At 42.9% G+C, this 17,470-nt stretch overlaps 1 protein-coding gene across 1 annotated transcript in view; it reads right to left on the reverse strand.

The window, feature by feature from the left end:
- Positions 1-17,470, reverse strand: part of LOC147718758 (fibronectin type-III domain-containing protein 3a-like) — a 417,154-nt gene that overhangs the window by 280,478 nt on the left and 119,206 nt on the right. The window contains exons 4-8 of the mRNA XM_086918744.1: positions 16,333-16,408; positions 13,993-14,069; positions 12,830-13,043; positions 5,142-5,420; positions 4,645-4,703 (exon numbers count right to left, since the gene is read on the reverse strand). Of these exons, the coding sequence (XP_086774870.1) occupies positions 4,645-4,703; positions 5,142-5,420; positions 12,830-13,043; positions 13,993-14,069; positions 16,333-16,408 (705 nt within the window). The remainder of the gene's footprint in view (positions 1-4,644; positions 4,704-5,141; positions 5,421-12,829; positions 13,044-13,992; positions 14,070-16,332; positions 16,409-17,470) is intronic.

Consider the following 17,470-nt stretch of genomic DNA (forward strand, 5'->3'; position numbering starts at 1 on the left):
AGGTTCAAGGAGCAGATATTTCAAGTAATCACGATGGAGTGAGGGCAACAGGGGCAGCAGACACCGTCTTTGTCTTCCTGGGGAGCCCCTCCATTTGTTGTTGCCAGCAATCCTCAGCTACTTAAAACAAGCATTTGCATAGCCAATAGGTCTCGCCTGTGGGACCTTATAAGCGTTTATCCATGCAACAGTTCATGTGGTTGCACAAAGGATATTGTGCTGAATAACTAAACACTTATAAGGTCCCAAAGACAAGACCTATTGGCTATGCCAATGCTTTTTGTCTTTGGTGTGGCCAAATTTGTTTCATGTAAATAATATAAGATAAGTAATACTCAAATACCAGAATGCAGTGACGTGCATTACAAGTACATAAATAGATCAAATAAAAATATAGAACATTTCTGGAAGTGAGGACCATGCAGGGACGATGCCAGCTCTAAATAGGGGCTGAGCCCCTATGCTGTCTTACATGACACAATCAGAGCAGCAAGAGACGCGCGACTGACAGGGGAAAACCACAGGGGCGGCAGACAGAATCCAAACGCATATGAAAGCAGGGACACTCGTGTGTTGACCCCATAAGTCTTCCAAGCTGCTGGTATTCACAGAAGAAGCCGGCTCCTTAGCGCCGGCTGGTATCATCTCTGCTGCCATGCTCCAAGGAGCTGAGATGGAGGCTTAAGGGGAAAGAGCGGCAAGGCACCGATCACTTAAGCCCACGTCACCATAGACAGCCCTGCACTGCCCATGCCGGGCCCACTGTCATCTGTCAACGCACTTTGCGAAAAGAGCTTTGGCGCAGGAGGCGGGGAGGGGCTGCAGCTAATTAGCCATGTGCATAATTAAACAAGCGAGCATTAAAGCAGTTAATACCAAACTCTCAGCAGACATATTGGCAGGTGAAGTGGAAATTATCATTCTCTTTATTCAGCAGCTGTATCTGTGAATCACTTCTGAATATTTACAGCTCCATTGAAAAAAGATAGGTCTTCTTTCCACAACTGGCAAGTGAGAGTTACACACAGTTCGAGCACCGCTCCATCTTATGTCACTGCACACATGAAAGCAGTTTTAAGGACTCAGCTGTCCTGGTCGTACGCAAGCATATAAAAGTTGTGTATATTCTTTGAAGGTAGGTTATCAAAAGTGAATATAAAGCCACAAGATTTTACATGATCCGACCCCATCTACAAAGAATCGACTGTTCCTTGAGACTTAGCACAGAAACTGGTCTGATTGCAACACACTTTAGGAAGGCTATGTTTTATAAAGAAGGGTTTACTGCACAGAACTGAGAACTAAACCATACCCGAGAACACTGTAAAAACTTAGCACAATGTTGAGAATGCGTTTCAATTGTGTTCTCATTTTTCCAGTCTCCCGATAACAAAAGACTGAAAGAGCTAAAGGTAGACTGAATTCTTAGAAAACTATTAAAGCACTGGAGTCTGAAATAGTCCTTGAAGATCTCCCAGAGTTTTTAAAGTGGAGAATGGTGGTTGGTAGGGGCATTCAAAGTTTAACAAGAGGAAGATAAAAGGCAAGGGAGAGCGGAGCGAGGCGAACGCGCTAATTAACATCTGTCTGGAATTAGTGTGGTGAAAGCGACCACGCTAATTCAAAACCTCACTTGTGAGAGAGAGGGGGAGGAGGCGGTGAGCCCGCGAGTGGTGCGCGTGTACGCGCTGGGAAGAGCTGTCTGCTCCTTTTCAAGCACTGCCCTCTTGCTTGTGGCACGCCCCTGCTCGCTCCCACAAGGTGAATGCTGCCACAAGCACGAGTGTGTGCTTGAAAATGAGCAGAGCGACGGCTAAAGGCCCTCCTTTGCAGTGCATGCGCGCTGCGTAGGCGAGACTTAAAAAGCAGTTCAGACCATACTCAAGTACTACGTATGGAACCCATCTAGCTAGAAATCTAGAAGAAGGGGTTTAGAGACATAAATAAATAGTGTCTTCTTTTCCTTAATGTCAGCAAAATCCTTTAGGAGGGGCAAACATCACTGAGAGAAATATGCACTGCAGCACTATCTTGCAAAATTCATGATATTCGATACATTTCACCACTGTCTGCAATACTGCTTATTTTCCTGGTTATAAGCGTGCAACACTGTGCCACTACCACTGCACAAAAACTAAGAACATTAAAAAGGAACACAAGACGCCTCACCAATTTAGCCTGTCAAAAAACACAATCACATTTCACACAGTTGAGACAAATATGCTTTGGTTTGGAAAAGCTTTGCATCTCTGGTCTTAAATGTTTCTGGAAAAATATGCATTTTCCTTTAGTACAATCTAGTGAGCCCACTGGCAGCACGCCTTGTAATATTGGGTTTTGTGGTGACTGCCTACCAGCAACAGTTCTGTCCAGTCACCATAACAGTAGTCCTTTGTCTTCTTTATTTCTGAAACATGAAGGAAGGATGGATGGATTTGGTGTGGGTGCATGATTCAAGGGTGGACTGGTGAAAGGTCGAATCCATTTGAAAAGTACAAAGACCATTACTTTTGTGCAGCACACACATGGTTCAAATGCAGTCCAACATTAACTTGTTAGGGTGACTGGATGGATGTTTACTTCAGAGAGATGGTAACTCATCTCCCCAAGGAGAGCCATGACTAATGTCCTATTTATTTATTTTGAAAGTTTTATATGGCGCGAACAAGATCTTCACAGATATCAGAGTGCTTTACAAAGAAAGGGTACATGAGGAAGCATAGTCCAACAGGTAAGTCAGTAAAGCTAGTAGTACAAATAGGTGGGGTCAAAGCTAATCATGTAAAGTAATAATACAAGTAATACAGATAAGCAACGGGGTCGAACAAGTAGTACAGATCTGTGCAGAGTCTTTAAGAGTCCGAAATAATAGTTCAGGTGTATTTAGCCATGAGGATAGCTTTTACCTCTTTCTTAAAAAGTATAGTGGAGGAGATGAGCCTGATTTCAGGAGGGAGTGAGTTCCAGATCCTGGGTGCCATTCCTGAGAAGGAGCGTTTATAAGTTTTTTCCTTCCGAAATCTTCGAGGCTTCAGCAGAAGATTGTTTGTGCCTCTAGTGCTTCTAGCGCCGCCAGAGATTGTCAGCTTCTGAGTGAGGTAGCCGGGTGAGTTGAGGTGTACCGCCTTGTGTGTCATGCAGGCGATTTTCAGGTGTAATCTGTCTTCAAAAGGCACCAAGTTCAGGGATTTCAGGTCAGGGGAAATATGAGAGTGCTTTTTTGACCCCGTGATTAGTCTCGCTGCAGCGTTTAGGGAAGCTCTTAGGGGTGCAGTAGTGCTGAGGGGGAGACCGCAGAGGGCGATACTGCTATATTCTATTCGAGGGGTTTGGAAGTCTTTGGCTGGGAGGAAGGGTTTGAGTTTCCTCAAGGTATTGATTTGGAAGTTCGCTCCCTTAGTTGCCTTGCTGATATGTTGCTGCATGTTGAGATTGGTGTCAAGTGTTATGCCTAGAGATTTTGCTGAGTCCACGATGGTGGGTTGGATATTGAGTGCGGTTAGGCGTTTAAGCCAAATTTGAGTGGTAGAGATCTTCGCTGGAGGTGAGATCAAAAGGAACTTTTATCAGAGCATTGAGTTTGAGATGATTATCGGCAAGCCAGGATTGGGTGCTTCTGATCGTTGAGTTCAGGAGCAAAATGTTTTTGGGGGATTGTAGTTTGAGATAAAGTTGGGTGTCATCGGCGTACATGTGAAAGAGTACATTGGATGCTTGTAGCAGAGTGGTGAGAGGTTCCATAACTAGGTTGAACAGAGTTGGGGATAGGGAGGATCCTTGGGGGACGCCTAGCGATACAGGTATTGGCGCGGACATCTTGTTGTTGCTCTTGAATTTCTGCGACCTGTTGTGTAGAAAGGAAGTGAACCACTTGAGAACAGTTCCAGATATACCCATTCTTGTGTTTAGTAGTTCAAGTAGCTTCTCATGTTTAACAGTGTTGAATGCTGAAGAGAGATCAAGCAGGATGAGGAGGCAGGTGTCGTTTTGGTCTAGGATTTGAAGTGCGTCGTCAATTACGTGAGTCATAGCATGTGCCCCTACATAGAATCTTGCTGCCACCATCGTCAGTCACAGCATAGCCTGGGTTGACAGCGCAGTGCCCGACGCTCTCCCATTCAGAAAGGGTGTACATTCTAGATCAGAGCCTGATGTCATAGCATGACCCAATGTCAACAAAACCAAAGACGACTTGGAGCATCTGCAGTGGTACTGCATTCTGGTCAAGCTCCTTGTAGTGAGAACACCGCTTTTTCTAGGATAACTAATAGCATAGTTGAACAGCATTCAAAGCCATAGAGAGAACATCCTTATCCAACATGAAAGTAATATCTTTGGTAGTAAAGAAACCCATTCTAATACGTGCTTCAAGGTTGAGAAGGTCGAACAGTACAACTGATCTTGTCAGGCCCCTGCCTTTGCTAAGGGTAAAATAACATAAAAAAGGGAGTTGTAGGCACAATCATCCAAGTACATATGGCAGAAATGGCTGGACCACTCATTCAGTGCCACACCATCACCATGCTGTTTAAAACACTGTTTTTTATTTTTTATTTTAGTGAATACAAACAATTACACTATCAAAATAATTGCAATGAAACTTCAAATAGCTTGAAATGGAAAAACTAGATACTGTGTACTTACACTAGGTTTATCAAACACAGAAATGATGTCTTGCAACTTTTTGATTTCTCCGTCAGTCTCTGAAAAAACAAAATGGATGCCAAATCCATTTAATTCAAGAGATTTAGAAGCTGAATACCAGTAGCACAGGCATTTTTACTTACAAAACAGGGAATCTTCCTCTCCAATGTATATGGTGGTAAACGAAGGGTTATATGTTTGCTTATCATAACATATAGATCAAACAGATAGGGGATCTTCAGAGACTTACCAGTTCAGACAACATGCCCAACTCTCTTAAAATCTAAAACAGAAAGCGGGCAAGTAAAAAGCAATGGTAATAAATATTACATAGAAATAATCCATAACTTTGGGAAATGCTATGCTACTAGGTTTTCTGTAATTTTTCGTTTTAGTAGCTCTGGCCCCAGCCCTTATTTTGTGTACAATGGTAAAATACAATCATGCAAAACAAAGGGCAAAAGTGTACAGTTTACAATTGTAAATAAAACACATACCTGCAATATCTGCAGTTGTTGGAGAACTACCCCTTGTGCTTCCAAGCGGATTTATCTTCATAGGATCCGCACTGAAACTCTGCCCTTTTCCACAACCATTTTGAAAGTCTGCATTGGCAGGATTTTGCGATTTATGTAGCGTAGGAGGTGGACTATTAGGTTTACTGTTTATGCTACCAGGATTTTGACGGTCTTTAAGCCTTTTTCGCAACTGCTCTTGCATTTTCATAGTCCGTTCATCTCTCTGGATGAAGTTTGACCTGACGTGCGAACGAGACTCTAGAAAACAGTGAAGGAATAAGTAGTGAAAATAAAGGTTTTGCAAAAATTATACAGGCTTGTATTTCATAGATTGAGATAATCTAAGCCGACATGCATTTTAGCTTATAACAACATATGCTTATGTCAAGTGTCAGTCACACATATGCTCCACTTACAGTAAAAAGGTGGCATTAACGGAGTGTGCACTTACTTACAGTAATTAAAGCCATAGATCTAAAACCAAATTGAATGGTCAAAGATGCAAAGTTCAATTCATAGTTTGCTATCCAAGTCAAGTAACTTAGACGACATCACTTTCCAGAGAGCACATGAAAACTAAACATTTCACAGTGAAGAACTTTATCAGAAGACAGTGAAACAGAGCAATATTTATTAGTGTTAGTGATAAACTTAGTCTGCTGACAGATAGGCTGACTTTTCCGCAAATGATTAGAGAATATGTAAGTCGCAAGGGTTTTTCGGAAGGCAGGTAAATTCACATTTATGTCCTAGGCAGCATGCACTATGTTCTGTGCAAAATACACAAGAAGTGCTGTTTTAATATTTTTAAAACATTTTCAATGTGAAAAATTTTAAGTTCTGCAAAGATCTGCGTCTAAAATCTATCAACGGGTCTTTAAGTAGGTAGTAGGGTTGGCCAAAACACATGCATTTAAAAGTGATGGAGAAATGATTACATGCTTCAGGCGACACTGGTAAAATGTTATAATCTACTCTGCTGCATGATCTGATAATTTGTTGGAAAATTGACTTTGAGGAGAGCCAGCAAAAACTCTACAAGTTGCAATAAGAATGAGTTCAAACTTAGATTTTTATCACTCACTTCTTGTGAAGCAAGAAGCATGGCCTTAAATAAGAGATTTATTGGCACATGCATCAAGGAAGGCTTTTGCGATTCCTTAATTGCGATTCCTTAATAATCGCAATTAAGGAATCGCAATTAAGGAATCGCAAAAGCCTATGCATGTAGGAATCGCTGTAAATATAGCGATTTCCAAACATTCTTTAATTGCGACTGGCAAATGGCGAGACACAATTAAGGAATGGCTTTCCATTCATCCCTATGGGCCTACAGGCCCATAGAAATGAATGGGAGTTGCATAGGCAATTTGCGAGTACCCATTAGGTACTCGCAAATTGCACATGCAATTTCAAGGGTGCAAGGGTGTCAATGTTTCCCAAATGCAGAAATACTGGTTGCAAAGGGGCAGATTCTGAGAATCTGCCCGTTTGAGTCCCTTTTTAGGTCTCGCCTGGACATCGCATCCGAAGGATGCGTCCAGGCTGGAGACTTATAGTCGTCTGACACGGGGGAATGAGGGACACGAAACTGTGACGAGCGGCTGGATTGAGCTGCGTGCACGCGCGTCAACATTCACGCATGCGCACAACTGCTACACGCATACACAGCACTCACGCATGCGCACATACACATCCATACACGGGCACACATACCCCCGTCGCCGCCGCTTGCACGCGCACCAACATTCACGCATGCGCACAACTGCTACACGCATACACAGCACTCACGCATGCGCACATACACATCCATACACGGGCACACATACCCCCGTCGCCGCCGCACCTACACACAGAGACCCCCCATCTATGGCCCAGGAAGCGGCGAAGCGCCAGCGTGGCTCTCCCCGGAGCAGCGGGAGAGCCGCTCATTTAATATGCGGCGCAGCCCATAATGCCTTGCAGGCACAGGCATACACACAGACACACACACAGACAGACGCGCAGACAGACGCACGCACGCACACACACACACAGTCACAAAGACACACACCGCGCACCCCACTATGGCCCACTTACCGCATCAGCGGCCTCAGCTGCCACCGGTCCTCTGGCCATCCACTCCGTGGGCGCGGGCTTCTCGTAAAGACGGAAGTCCCGCCCCACGACAGCCGTGAGCGTGCACATCCCAAAACAGGAAGTTCGGGAGTGTGCACGCTCACGGCTTCTTGTTTCTTTTACTAGTGAGTCGGAGATACTACACCACGATAAACAGTATGAACCGTTTTACTCTTCATTCGTTGCCCTGTCCACGCATTACATCACTACAGTATGCGGCCAGAGTAAGTCCTGCTCTCTTAGCTTTGGGTTTATGTTCTTCAGCGGTGGGCTGGGGCACATCATGATTACCGTTTTGCTCTGCCATTTTAGATGTTTGCTTGTTGTAATTGCGTGCGCACGTCTCAGTGCCGCCGAGCGCGAGGAGTATGTTTTTCGAGCTGAAGGGATCAGGCAATTTTGTGGGCACTCCTGGCGTAGCAGGCATATAATATTGGCCGGAGGGAGCTTTAATATAATCATGGCGCCATCAGCCGCGGGCTCTTTCCGACCCGGTCTGCCACGTGCTTCTTAGCTGTTATTGAGGAGAAAATTCAATATTTTTCTGCGGCCGACGGAAGGGAGTCGGTGACACAGGAGCCGCCAGGACAGACAGTCTGTTAGTGGGCGGCCCCGCCCGGAACTCTCTGGCCAGGCCAAAGCCCTTCGTGCCAGGATCGTCTCTCTGTCCCCGAGGAAACCCGCTCAGGCAAAACAGCAGCGCAGTAGGGGTCAATCCAACCCTCAATGCACTATTAGCAACAGGACGCTCAGCCTGTGTCTCGGCCCGCGCCCATGACTGTTCCCACCTTCAGCAGGGCCGACGCGTTCTCCGGGCCGTTCCTCCATCGCAGTCTGATCTGCACTGGTGATGCATTAGTGCAGTTTGGGCCTGTTCTCCTTCCCACCTCTCAGTGTCAACGGTGCCGTCCTCAGCTGCCGCCGTCTGTCCCCTCACCACTGCGAGGTCCTAGCCTGCCAGTCTGATCCTCCCCCTTTCAAGCAAGGTCTCAGAAAGGGGCTCTCCGGCTCACGAACTCTAGAAGTTGGTCCTCTCCTATTCCGTGCTCCCACCTCATCTCAGCCAGCTCTTTGGATCAGTGGCAGGTCTATCTTTCCCCCGAGTCTTCATCGCCTGCGGTTGCAGCCATCTAAATATGCAGCTGCACGCCTCCCTTGGAGTTGTAATATAAGCCTGTGGCCTCTGTTTTGAAAAAGTGTGGGCATCGTCTAAGTCCCTCACACAGTGGGGCTGCTTGCGAGTTAATCAGGGCCCCCAGGACTGTCTCATTTCTGCAGCATGGCACTGGGTGGGGATCGGCAAGAGTCAGTAACAGGACAGTGCCCAGGCCATCACTGGAGGAAGGCCGTGGGGGCAAACTCTAATTCCCACGGCCCCCGCCTGCCTGCAATTTATGGAGCACCATAAAGTTCAAGGGCAGATTTGGTAAACAGTGTTATGAGAGCCCGACAACCAATCTGCTACCTCAAACTCTGAAGTTGTCCAGGGGGTCGTCTTCATGCACAGTGGGAGGACTGTGCCAAGGCCTGCGCGACTATCACTGGAGGAGGGCCGGGGGTCAAACTCTAATTGCTACGGCCTCCCGCGGTGGCTGGCGGCCCGAGCATGCCTGCAGTTTATGGAGCGCCAAAAAGTGCAAGGACAGATTTAGTTAACAATGTTATGAGAGCCCGACAACCAATCTGCTACCTCTGAAGTTGTCCAGGGGATCGTCATAATGCACTTGACGTATGCCTCACCTAGATGATGGTAAGACAATTTTTTAATAAGCAGTTGATATTGTGACGTGGATACTGTGATGATATTAATATGTTCCCCTCGTCTTCATTGCTTAATTTTGCTGATGAGAAAATGTCACTCATAGATGTTGAAATGTCACTCATAATTACACTGAAATTATGAAAATGTCACACATAGCAATCTCAAACTTTGGCAGCTATGGCTACTGTACACCTACCTGTTCACAAGCCACCATATTGCAGTGCTGATGTGTTTTAAAATGAAGTTAAAGTGCAATCTGGATTTGTAATGGAAGCAACTGATAACTTGCTGTGGGGGAATTAGTGGGAATTACTACGGTCAATGTTTCTGATTTTACTGCATAGGCTGCATACAGTACATGTATGTTCCCCCATCATTTTGCTTGCAGTAACATTTAAATTGCTCAATATTCGAAAGGAAAATGATGCCTTATTCTCACAGCAAACTGGATATTGTTGGATGTTTGTGTCCCTGGTGCGGATTTAAAAAGTGTAAATGTGTCCGATGCCAGAATCCTACCAACTCTGTTTTGAATCCAATGAGTGCACTTTAGCTGTGGCCCTTCGTTTAAGTCTTTCCCCCATATGTTGCTAGCACATAGTGGAAAAATCAGGCGGGCGTCTTCATGGGTCTTTTTAAAATAGTTTGCTTGGCAAAGTTCAAGGAAGAGGTTGTGAAAATGAATTTTGCATTTTTTTCCTTAAAATTTCCCTACTCATGTCATGCCAACCAGGACAGTTTGCCCATTACCAGACTTCCTCATGTCATGCCAACCAGGACAGTTTGCCCATTACCAGACTTTTTGTGATATGCAGAGACAGTAGCGTAGGAAGGTGCAGGCTGCCCCCGGGGTCATCACTGTGTGTGAATAATTACAAATGTGAGGTTGTGCATGAGGTGCATCATCAGAGCTGTGTGAATAATAACAGCTGTGAGCCCCGTGCTGAGGTGCATCATCAGAGCTGTGTGAATAATAACTGTGTCAGCCTTGTGCGTGAGGTGCATCATCAGAGCTGTGTGAATAATAACAGCTGTAAGCCCATGCCAAGCATGCATCATCAGAGCTGTGTGAATAATAACAGCTGTGAGCCCGTGCCAGAGATGCATCATCAGAGCTGTGTGAATAATAACAGCTGTGAGTCCGTGCCTGAGGCGCGTCGTTAGAGCTGTGTGAATAATAACTGTCAGCCCCGTGCGTGAGGTGCATCATCAGAGCTGTGTGAATAATAACAGCTGTAAGCCCGTGCCTGAGGTGCATCATCAGAGCTGTGTGAATAATAACAGCTGTGAGCCCGTGCCAGAGATGCATCATCAGAGCTGTGTGAATAATAACAGCTGTGAGTCCGTGCCTGAGGCGCGTCGTTAGAGCTGTGTGAATAATAACTGTCAGCCCCGTGCGTGAGGTGCATCATCAGAGCTGTGTGAATAATAACAGCTTTGAACCCGTGCGTGAGGTGCATCATCAGAGCTGTGTGAATAATAACTGTCAGCCCCGTGCCTGAGGTGCATCATCAGAGCTGTTTTTATCACTGCCATTTCCACTTGGAAGTACAGAGGACTATCTATCTCTGTGCCATTTCAACTTGATGAGAAAATGACAACTGGATGAATGAAAATGCTTGAATTAACTGAATTACTGAAAACGACATTTTGGCACACTCAATACCATCCTTTTTAGGTCTCGCCTGGAAATTCGCATCCGAAGGATGCGTCCAGGCTGGAGACTTATAGCGAGCTGACACGGGGGAATGACGGACAAAAAACTGTCACGCGCTTCTCCCCGGCTGGATTCAGCTGCTTGCACGCGCACCAACATTCACGCATGCGCACATCACAGCCATACGCATACACAGCACTCACGCATGCGCACATACACACGCATACACAGGCACACCCCCCGTCGCCGCCGCCGCACCTACACGCTGGTCGCTGGTGGCTTTTAATCAGGATTACCTAGAAATAAAACTCACAACATAGGACGAGTTGCCATGCTACGCTTCTGTACTTCAAATGCTTCTCTTTCAGCCCGTGCCACCCTATTCCACCCTCCTCACCTCCTCTCCACCAGAATCGGACTCGGGCTCCTCGGGCACATCTTCCTCCTCTCCAATGGTTCCGATCAGATCCAGATCTGCGAGCCGCGGCATCCTGCAACCACAGTTTCCGCTCTCTTCACCTCCTGCCACTTCTCTAACCCTGGCTCTGTGCGACACGTGAGAATCTCAACAACGGAACTGGGTGTTACGTTGAAAGTGCTCCGACCGGAAGTAGTCGCCCTTGCGAGATAGGAAGTTTAATCCCTTTACACAACAGCCATGTTGGGTATGGCCTTGCGCATGCGCAACAGCATCTCGGCAGATTCAAGCCCCCACCGGCGTAAAATGTACTCGAGTTGTGTTATATGTGAAATGCTAACATTACTAAATACGTTAGCTTGCCTAGTAGTGAAGTACCTCTGGCCCTTTCCGTCTTTTATGCTAACTATTGTAATTTTATTTATATAGCTTTTACTACTCCTTATAACGATAGGCGCTAGTATGAAAAGATAACAGTGAATCGAGAACCCAAGTGTGTTTGTTTTCTCTGTTTGCAACCTGTCTCCCCTGCTCTCGCTAGCTGGCAGAGTTGTTGCTACTATTCTCAAATAAAAAATACCGGCCCTCTGCTCATATTTTAAAGAGTCTACAAAGACATTACGATTAAATTGAATTTATAGCTGAAAAAGTCTGTATTGATTTTTAACTTGACCTTTCTGTCTTTGTTTACTTGAATTATCAGTAAGGTATAACTTTGGGAATCACTGGGTGTTGAGCGTGGTTGCCAGACTTGAACCTCCTTCAGTTTTCAGACCCCCCCACCCCCACCCCATCCGTTTGCAAATAGAATGTACATATAAAAATTATTTAGGCACATCATTAAAATGTTTAACTTTTCTACAAGAAATATTGTATATGTACTTTTTTATGCAAAGAAAATGTAAATACTGCATAAATGACTTTTCTACAACACATATTTTATATGTACTTTTTTATGCAAAGAAAATTAAAATGGCGCATAAATAAAAATAAAAACATTGCCATTTACAGTACTATTGCTCAAACTTAAATAATGCGAGACCTATTGCATTGCAAATGCTTGTTTGTTTGATGCATGGGGCCCTTAGTTGGTACAGGGCAGGTATCATTGGTGAGGGGTATCAACTGAAGTCCAGAGTGAACCAGAGGGATGTTGCATAACCGACTGGAAAGGACTTGATCTAAAGGAAGGACAGCCTATTTAGCAGGCAAGAGTGAAAGGGAGTGAAATCTGTGAATTAAGTGTTTCCATCTGGTATGATCTGCATATTAATTCGAGACAACATAACCAGAATACGATTTTAAATTTGGTGATAATGTGGGATCTTCTTTGTCAAATTACACAAACAACGAAGCTATGAATGAAAGTACTGGTGGTGCAATATCAGAGTTCGCACAGAACAATTAATGTTCATGGACAGCAAAAAGCATCAACCTGGCATATAAACCTCACAAGTAGCTATCTTGTATGCCCACAGGTTGTATGGGTGAAATATAATACAAAATAAGACCTAATATATGACAAATAAAGTAAACTTCCTGGAATATTACTATGGGATGAGTACATAGTAATATCTTATAACGACCAAAAGAAAAATTTTAAGAAGTGATCAATTATTATTTGCACTATGCTATTGTTTGTTTTTAAAGATTGCTTTTTTTACATATACAGTTTTAATGAAATAAAATGTTCAAAAACACAAATCGCATACCTTGTTCCTGGTAAATGTGTGGTGGTTGATGCTGGTGAATGAACTGTGGTGGGATTTCTCCTGCCCCTGGAGAGTACACTGGATGAGGTGGATGGGAAAGAAGAGCAGGATGCATGTAATGGGCCACATGAGGTGGCGCAGGATGCACAGAGGGGTGAAATTCGTTTGAATGTGGTAGGACCAAAACTTTGCGTACCCCATTTTCTTCCACCACCTGTGATTAAAACATTTTAAAAGTAATTAGTTTGCCTTCTACTATAGTACTAGTAGTAGTAATAATAATAAGTGTACGATGCAAAGGTGCTTTAGAAAAAGAGGGAGTTTATAATTATGTTGCAAAAAAACAAAAGTAAAGGGGAAAATGATGTTGCAAGCCTTGCTGCAGTAGGTGGGGGGGTGGGGGGGGGGGGGGGGGGGGAACAATATTTTTTCAATTCGAAGTATTTATTTTTTGCCTGTTGCTACAACCCCATGCCATGCAAATTCTTATGATCAACCCAGTCTCAAGACACCTAAGAAATGATGAGACAAAATTCATCACCACAAGCATATCCTGGTAAAAAATGAAATGCATTTTATTGCAAAGGATGAGAAAAGGCACTCAGCGACCACGTAAATTGTATAATGCTAAGCACAGAAACGTAGTCAAAGGTCAAGCACAAGATACCTTTCTGTAATTTTATGCATGCAGAGAACTGCAAAGCTAACACTGGGGTGTAAGTCCTCGGCACCCATTTTATATATGTAAGTAGTCATGCCTTATATCACTTTAGATGGTCTTTGTGTACCCCCCTGCCCCTCACCCACCCGGCTTGACAACCATTCAAGCTCACTGGAGGCTCTCCCACTACTGCAAATGTTGTCAACATCAAAGCAGTACTCAGATACAAGGACACACCTTATGTGTATGGCATCTTGTTTATAGCCAGGTGAACAGGGATTTTGCTTGTGCCCTGTGGCAAGACGGTGTACCAACTTCTCAGGAAAAGGTCTGTTGCCGATCATCATATCTGGGACATGTAGGAAGGGTACCTGTAACCTGTTCAGCGTGTGATTTTCTTGGTTTAAATTTGGGTGTGTATGTGCTTTTTTACTATCACAGTAAACACAATTTAAAATGCATCACACTACAATTTAGAACACCACAAAACTCAAATATATACCTGAGACACATATCCGGGAGGCACAAATATTGGAGGCATAGACCCATTTGGTGACATCATGGGCACATGTGCAGGCCCTATAAAAAATACAGTAACAACTCAGAAATATTAGGAAATCTGTAAATAAAATGATTGTCAAAAATATTTAGGTGTAACTGGATAGTGGTTGCTAGAGTACTCTGCAATAACCGATAAGTGGTATGAGAACGAAGCAGCTATGACGAGAGGTGCAAAGTAATCTTTGTAAAAAGTCCAATGAAAAATGTTAACTCCCCCCACCATGAGCTCACGCAATTGCTGTTCTCAGTTTTTCATTCCAAACAGACTAATACAAGTCTCCTCACCTTCGAGCATCACTGAGAGACACGATCAAGCACGCAGACGAAGACACTAAGCCCACCTCCACTTACACAATAAAGCTTCAGCAGCAATCACCTTGCAAATCTACACCCCAAGTGAATTACGGTCACTAAAAATTTTAAAACAACTCAGTCTATTGCCAAAATTGAATAATAAAGGTCATACACAGCGATACAGCCCTACATTAGTCCTCAAGTCTAACACAATATACTGAACAGGTAACCAAACACAAAATAAACGCCCCATAACAAGCAGAATGTACTCAAAACAAATATCACAAAAGGAACATAGCCTAACCTGTCCAAGATTAGTAAACCAATTTTCTTCGGAATTTTATAGTTTACATTGTTATGCATTCCACTTGATCTTTGCCTGGTTTGATTGTACAACAATAGTTGAGGTGTCCCTATAATTTATATATTGGAGGGTTTCTATATTTCTGTTAAATGTGTGGCTAGTATTTTATGAAGTTCACTTTTTCAGGTTTCACAGAACTAATATGTAAATAAATCCCTATGACTTTTTATATTTCCAGACTTTTTAGGCTCATTTGCGTCTCTAAATCTAAGTTGCAAATAAATGCAGAACAATCATGTTTGAACAAGAATCTCTAGACTCTTTAGGTTCATTTGCGTCTCTAAATCAAAGTTGCAAATAAATGCAGAACAATTATGTTTGAACAAGAATCTCAAGTGTGTACTTTGCCTTACTCATCTTTTAGATTATCGAGATCCTCATCACGCCACTATATTTAAAACCTGGAACAGAAATGTTCATCACATCCTTTCCTCAATTCCCATTACTTCCATTTGTATACTTAAATACAGACTCTGTTCTAACATTGTATGCTTCTATAGCTTCCTGGTTCAGCTATGATACACATGAACTCTGTTCATGATTATAATATGAACTAACCATTTAATTTAGAATGTTAGTTCCTCTACATTCTATCTCTTGTTGGACAGAACTATTCCTATTATTTTTCACTACTATGATCACCACTGGTTCATAAACAATAGAGGAGTTGGCCTAACGGCTAGGGCGCTCGACTTGAGGAACTGAGCTCGAGTCTCGGTAATGGCGCTAAAAACGTCCTGTGATTCTGGGCAAACCACTTAATCTCCCCGTGCCTAACAAAAATGAATGTGTGTCCTCATGTAACGTAACTGGTACTATGTAAAGCGCTCTGACACCCGATTCGGATTCGGGTCAAGTTTGCGCTATAGAAAACTCTGCAAAATAAAATAGTAATGTCTTCAACTGAATCTAGGTTTTCCAGTTTGCCTACTTCATTCACATCTCTAAGCATATAATGATGATATCTCTATTTTCTTATCAAAGGGAGAATCATTCTGCAGAGATAGAATTACATTTATTAGAGCATGACCCAATACAATAACAGTCCAGGTCATTAACCTACAAGTCAATCTATTTGAAAATAATAATTTCTATAACAATAACTGTAAGGATAAGAATAAAAATAAGTGTCATCATATGCATGTCTAGTTTACAAAGTTCCAGACATCTGATCTTTATTGCAGCTTTGTCTTGACCATTTGCTGTTTAACTGGAATAAATGATGCTTCTGAATGGTTCCAGAGCATAATTAAAACTTGTGGTCTATAGTACCCAAATCATCTATAAGTTACCGAGATAAAAAAACACCCAAGCTATGTTTTCAATGATATCTCACAATGCTACAATTGAAAGTTATGTTTACAGATAGTGAAGATTACAGGAGAGGCTGCCATCAACCAGACATGGTGCCATATGTGATGAGGCCGTGGTATGATAAAAAAGTTTTGAACATAAATCAGTAATATCAAATCAATTAAAAAGTTGCCAGCCACCATCAAGGACAGTGGCAAAATTCGAGAAAATATGGGTCCATTTTTATACTTCTGTAAAGAGATAGATGTTGTTAGGTTTTTGGTAAACCCCTCCCCCAACTAAACTAATAAATATCATTTAGGTTTTTACCTTGTATGCACTGGATGTGGCCATCTTCTGTTCGGATTGTAAACGTTTCACCGGGGTTTACTTGAACTAGTATAACCTATGAAAAAGGAGATGCAATAATGATGATTTAATAAGATATGGCATATGCCTGCCTGAAAAGATTACATCTTTATGTTTTACCAAGTAAGAATTAGGCACAATGCATGGTTCCCAATTTCTTTTTCTCAGAGACTGATAATGTATTCATACACGTGAACCCTGACTTTGTTTCTAAAGAAAAAAAATAATGACTTTTCTGAATGTACATTTAATAATTATAGCCTTTTAACTGAAACTAGCTTCATATTGTCCCTAGTCTACAAAGTTATAAAGTGAAACAAATATTAGCTGGTGCAATTTCTTTTTTTGCAAGCATAGAGCACAAAAATAAAAAGGGAAACATCACTTACAACGCAACTTTTACAACGCAGTGCCTTTACGACGCAACTTTTACAACGCAAACCATTACAACGCATTGCGCTGGGGGGGCGCTCTAGGATAGGGAATAGGTTTAAATTACTGTCCAACACCTTCCCTACTATCCACGGGGACTGGAGTTGGAATAGTAAATTAAACTATTCACTATCCAGCGCCCCAAAGCACTATGCGTTGTAATGGTATGCGTTGTAAAACCCGCGTTGTAAAAGCATGCGATGTAAAAGCATGCGTTGTAATGTCTTACATCCAAATAAAAATAACAAAGAAAACATGCTTCCTAACGTGGTGATCATGTGCTTGGAATAAAAAAAATATACACATGGAAAAAATAACTGCTGAATATACATGTAAAGACCTAAAATGAGTTCAGGAAGTAGGCTTGTGGGACCAGTTCTAAAAGAAAGAGTTCAGTAGACCCTTTTAGGTGCACCAAATTGGATTTCATACATTATTCCTTATAGCAGAAGGTGGGAGCAAAGATGCAAACAGGCATGTGAACGTTTGTGTGCACACAAGAATGAACCTGCTTAGTTAGAAAGTAGCATTCTCAGTCTCACATCTACAGCTTTACAATAAATGCTTTAACACTAAGTTCCTAAGTCACAATGTATTTAGACACAGCAGATATAAATTATTCTCAGTTCCGATCATACTTAGGGTATTGTGAAATTTAAGGATTTTC

This window comes from Lissotriton vulgaris, chromosome 4_1 (genome assembly GCF_964263255.1).
Source record: "Lissotriton vulgaris chromosome 4_1, aLisVul1.2, whole genome shotgun sequence".
NCBI lineage: Eukaryota > Metazoa > Chordata > Amphibia > Caudata > Salamandridae > Lissotriton > Lissotriton vulgaris.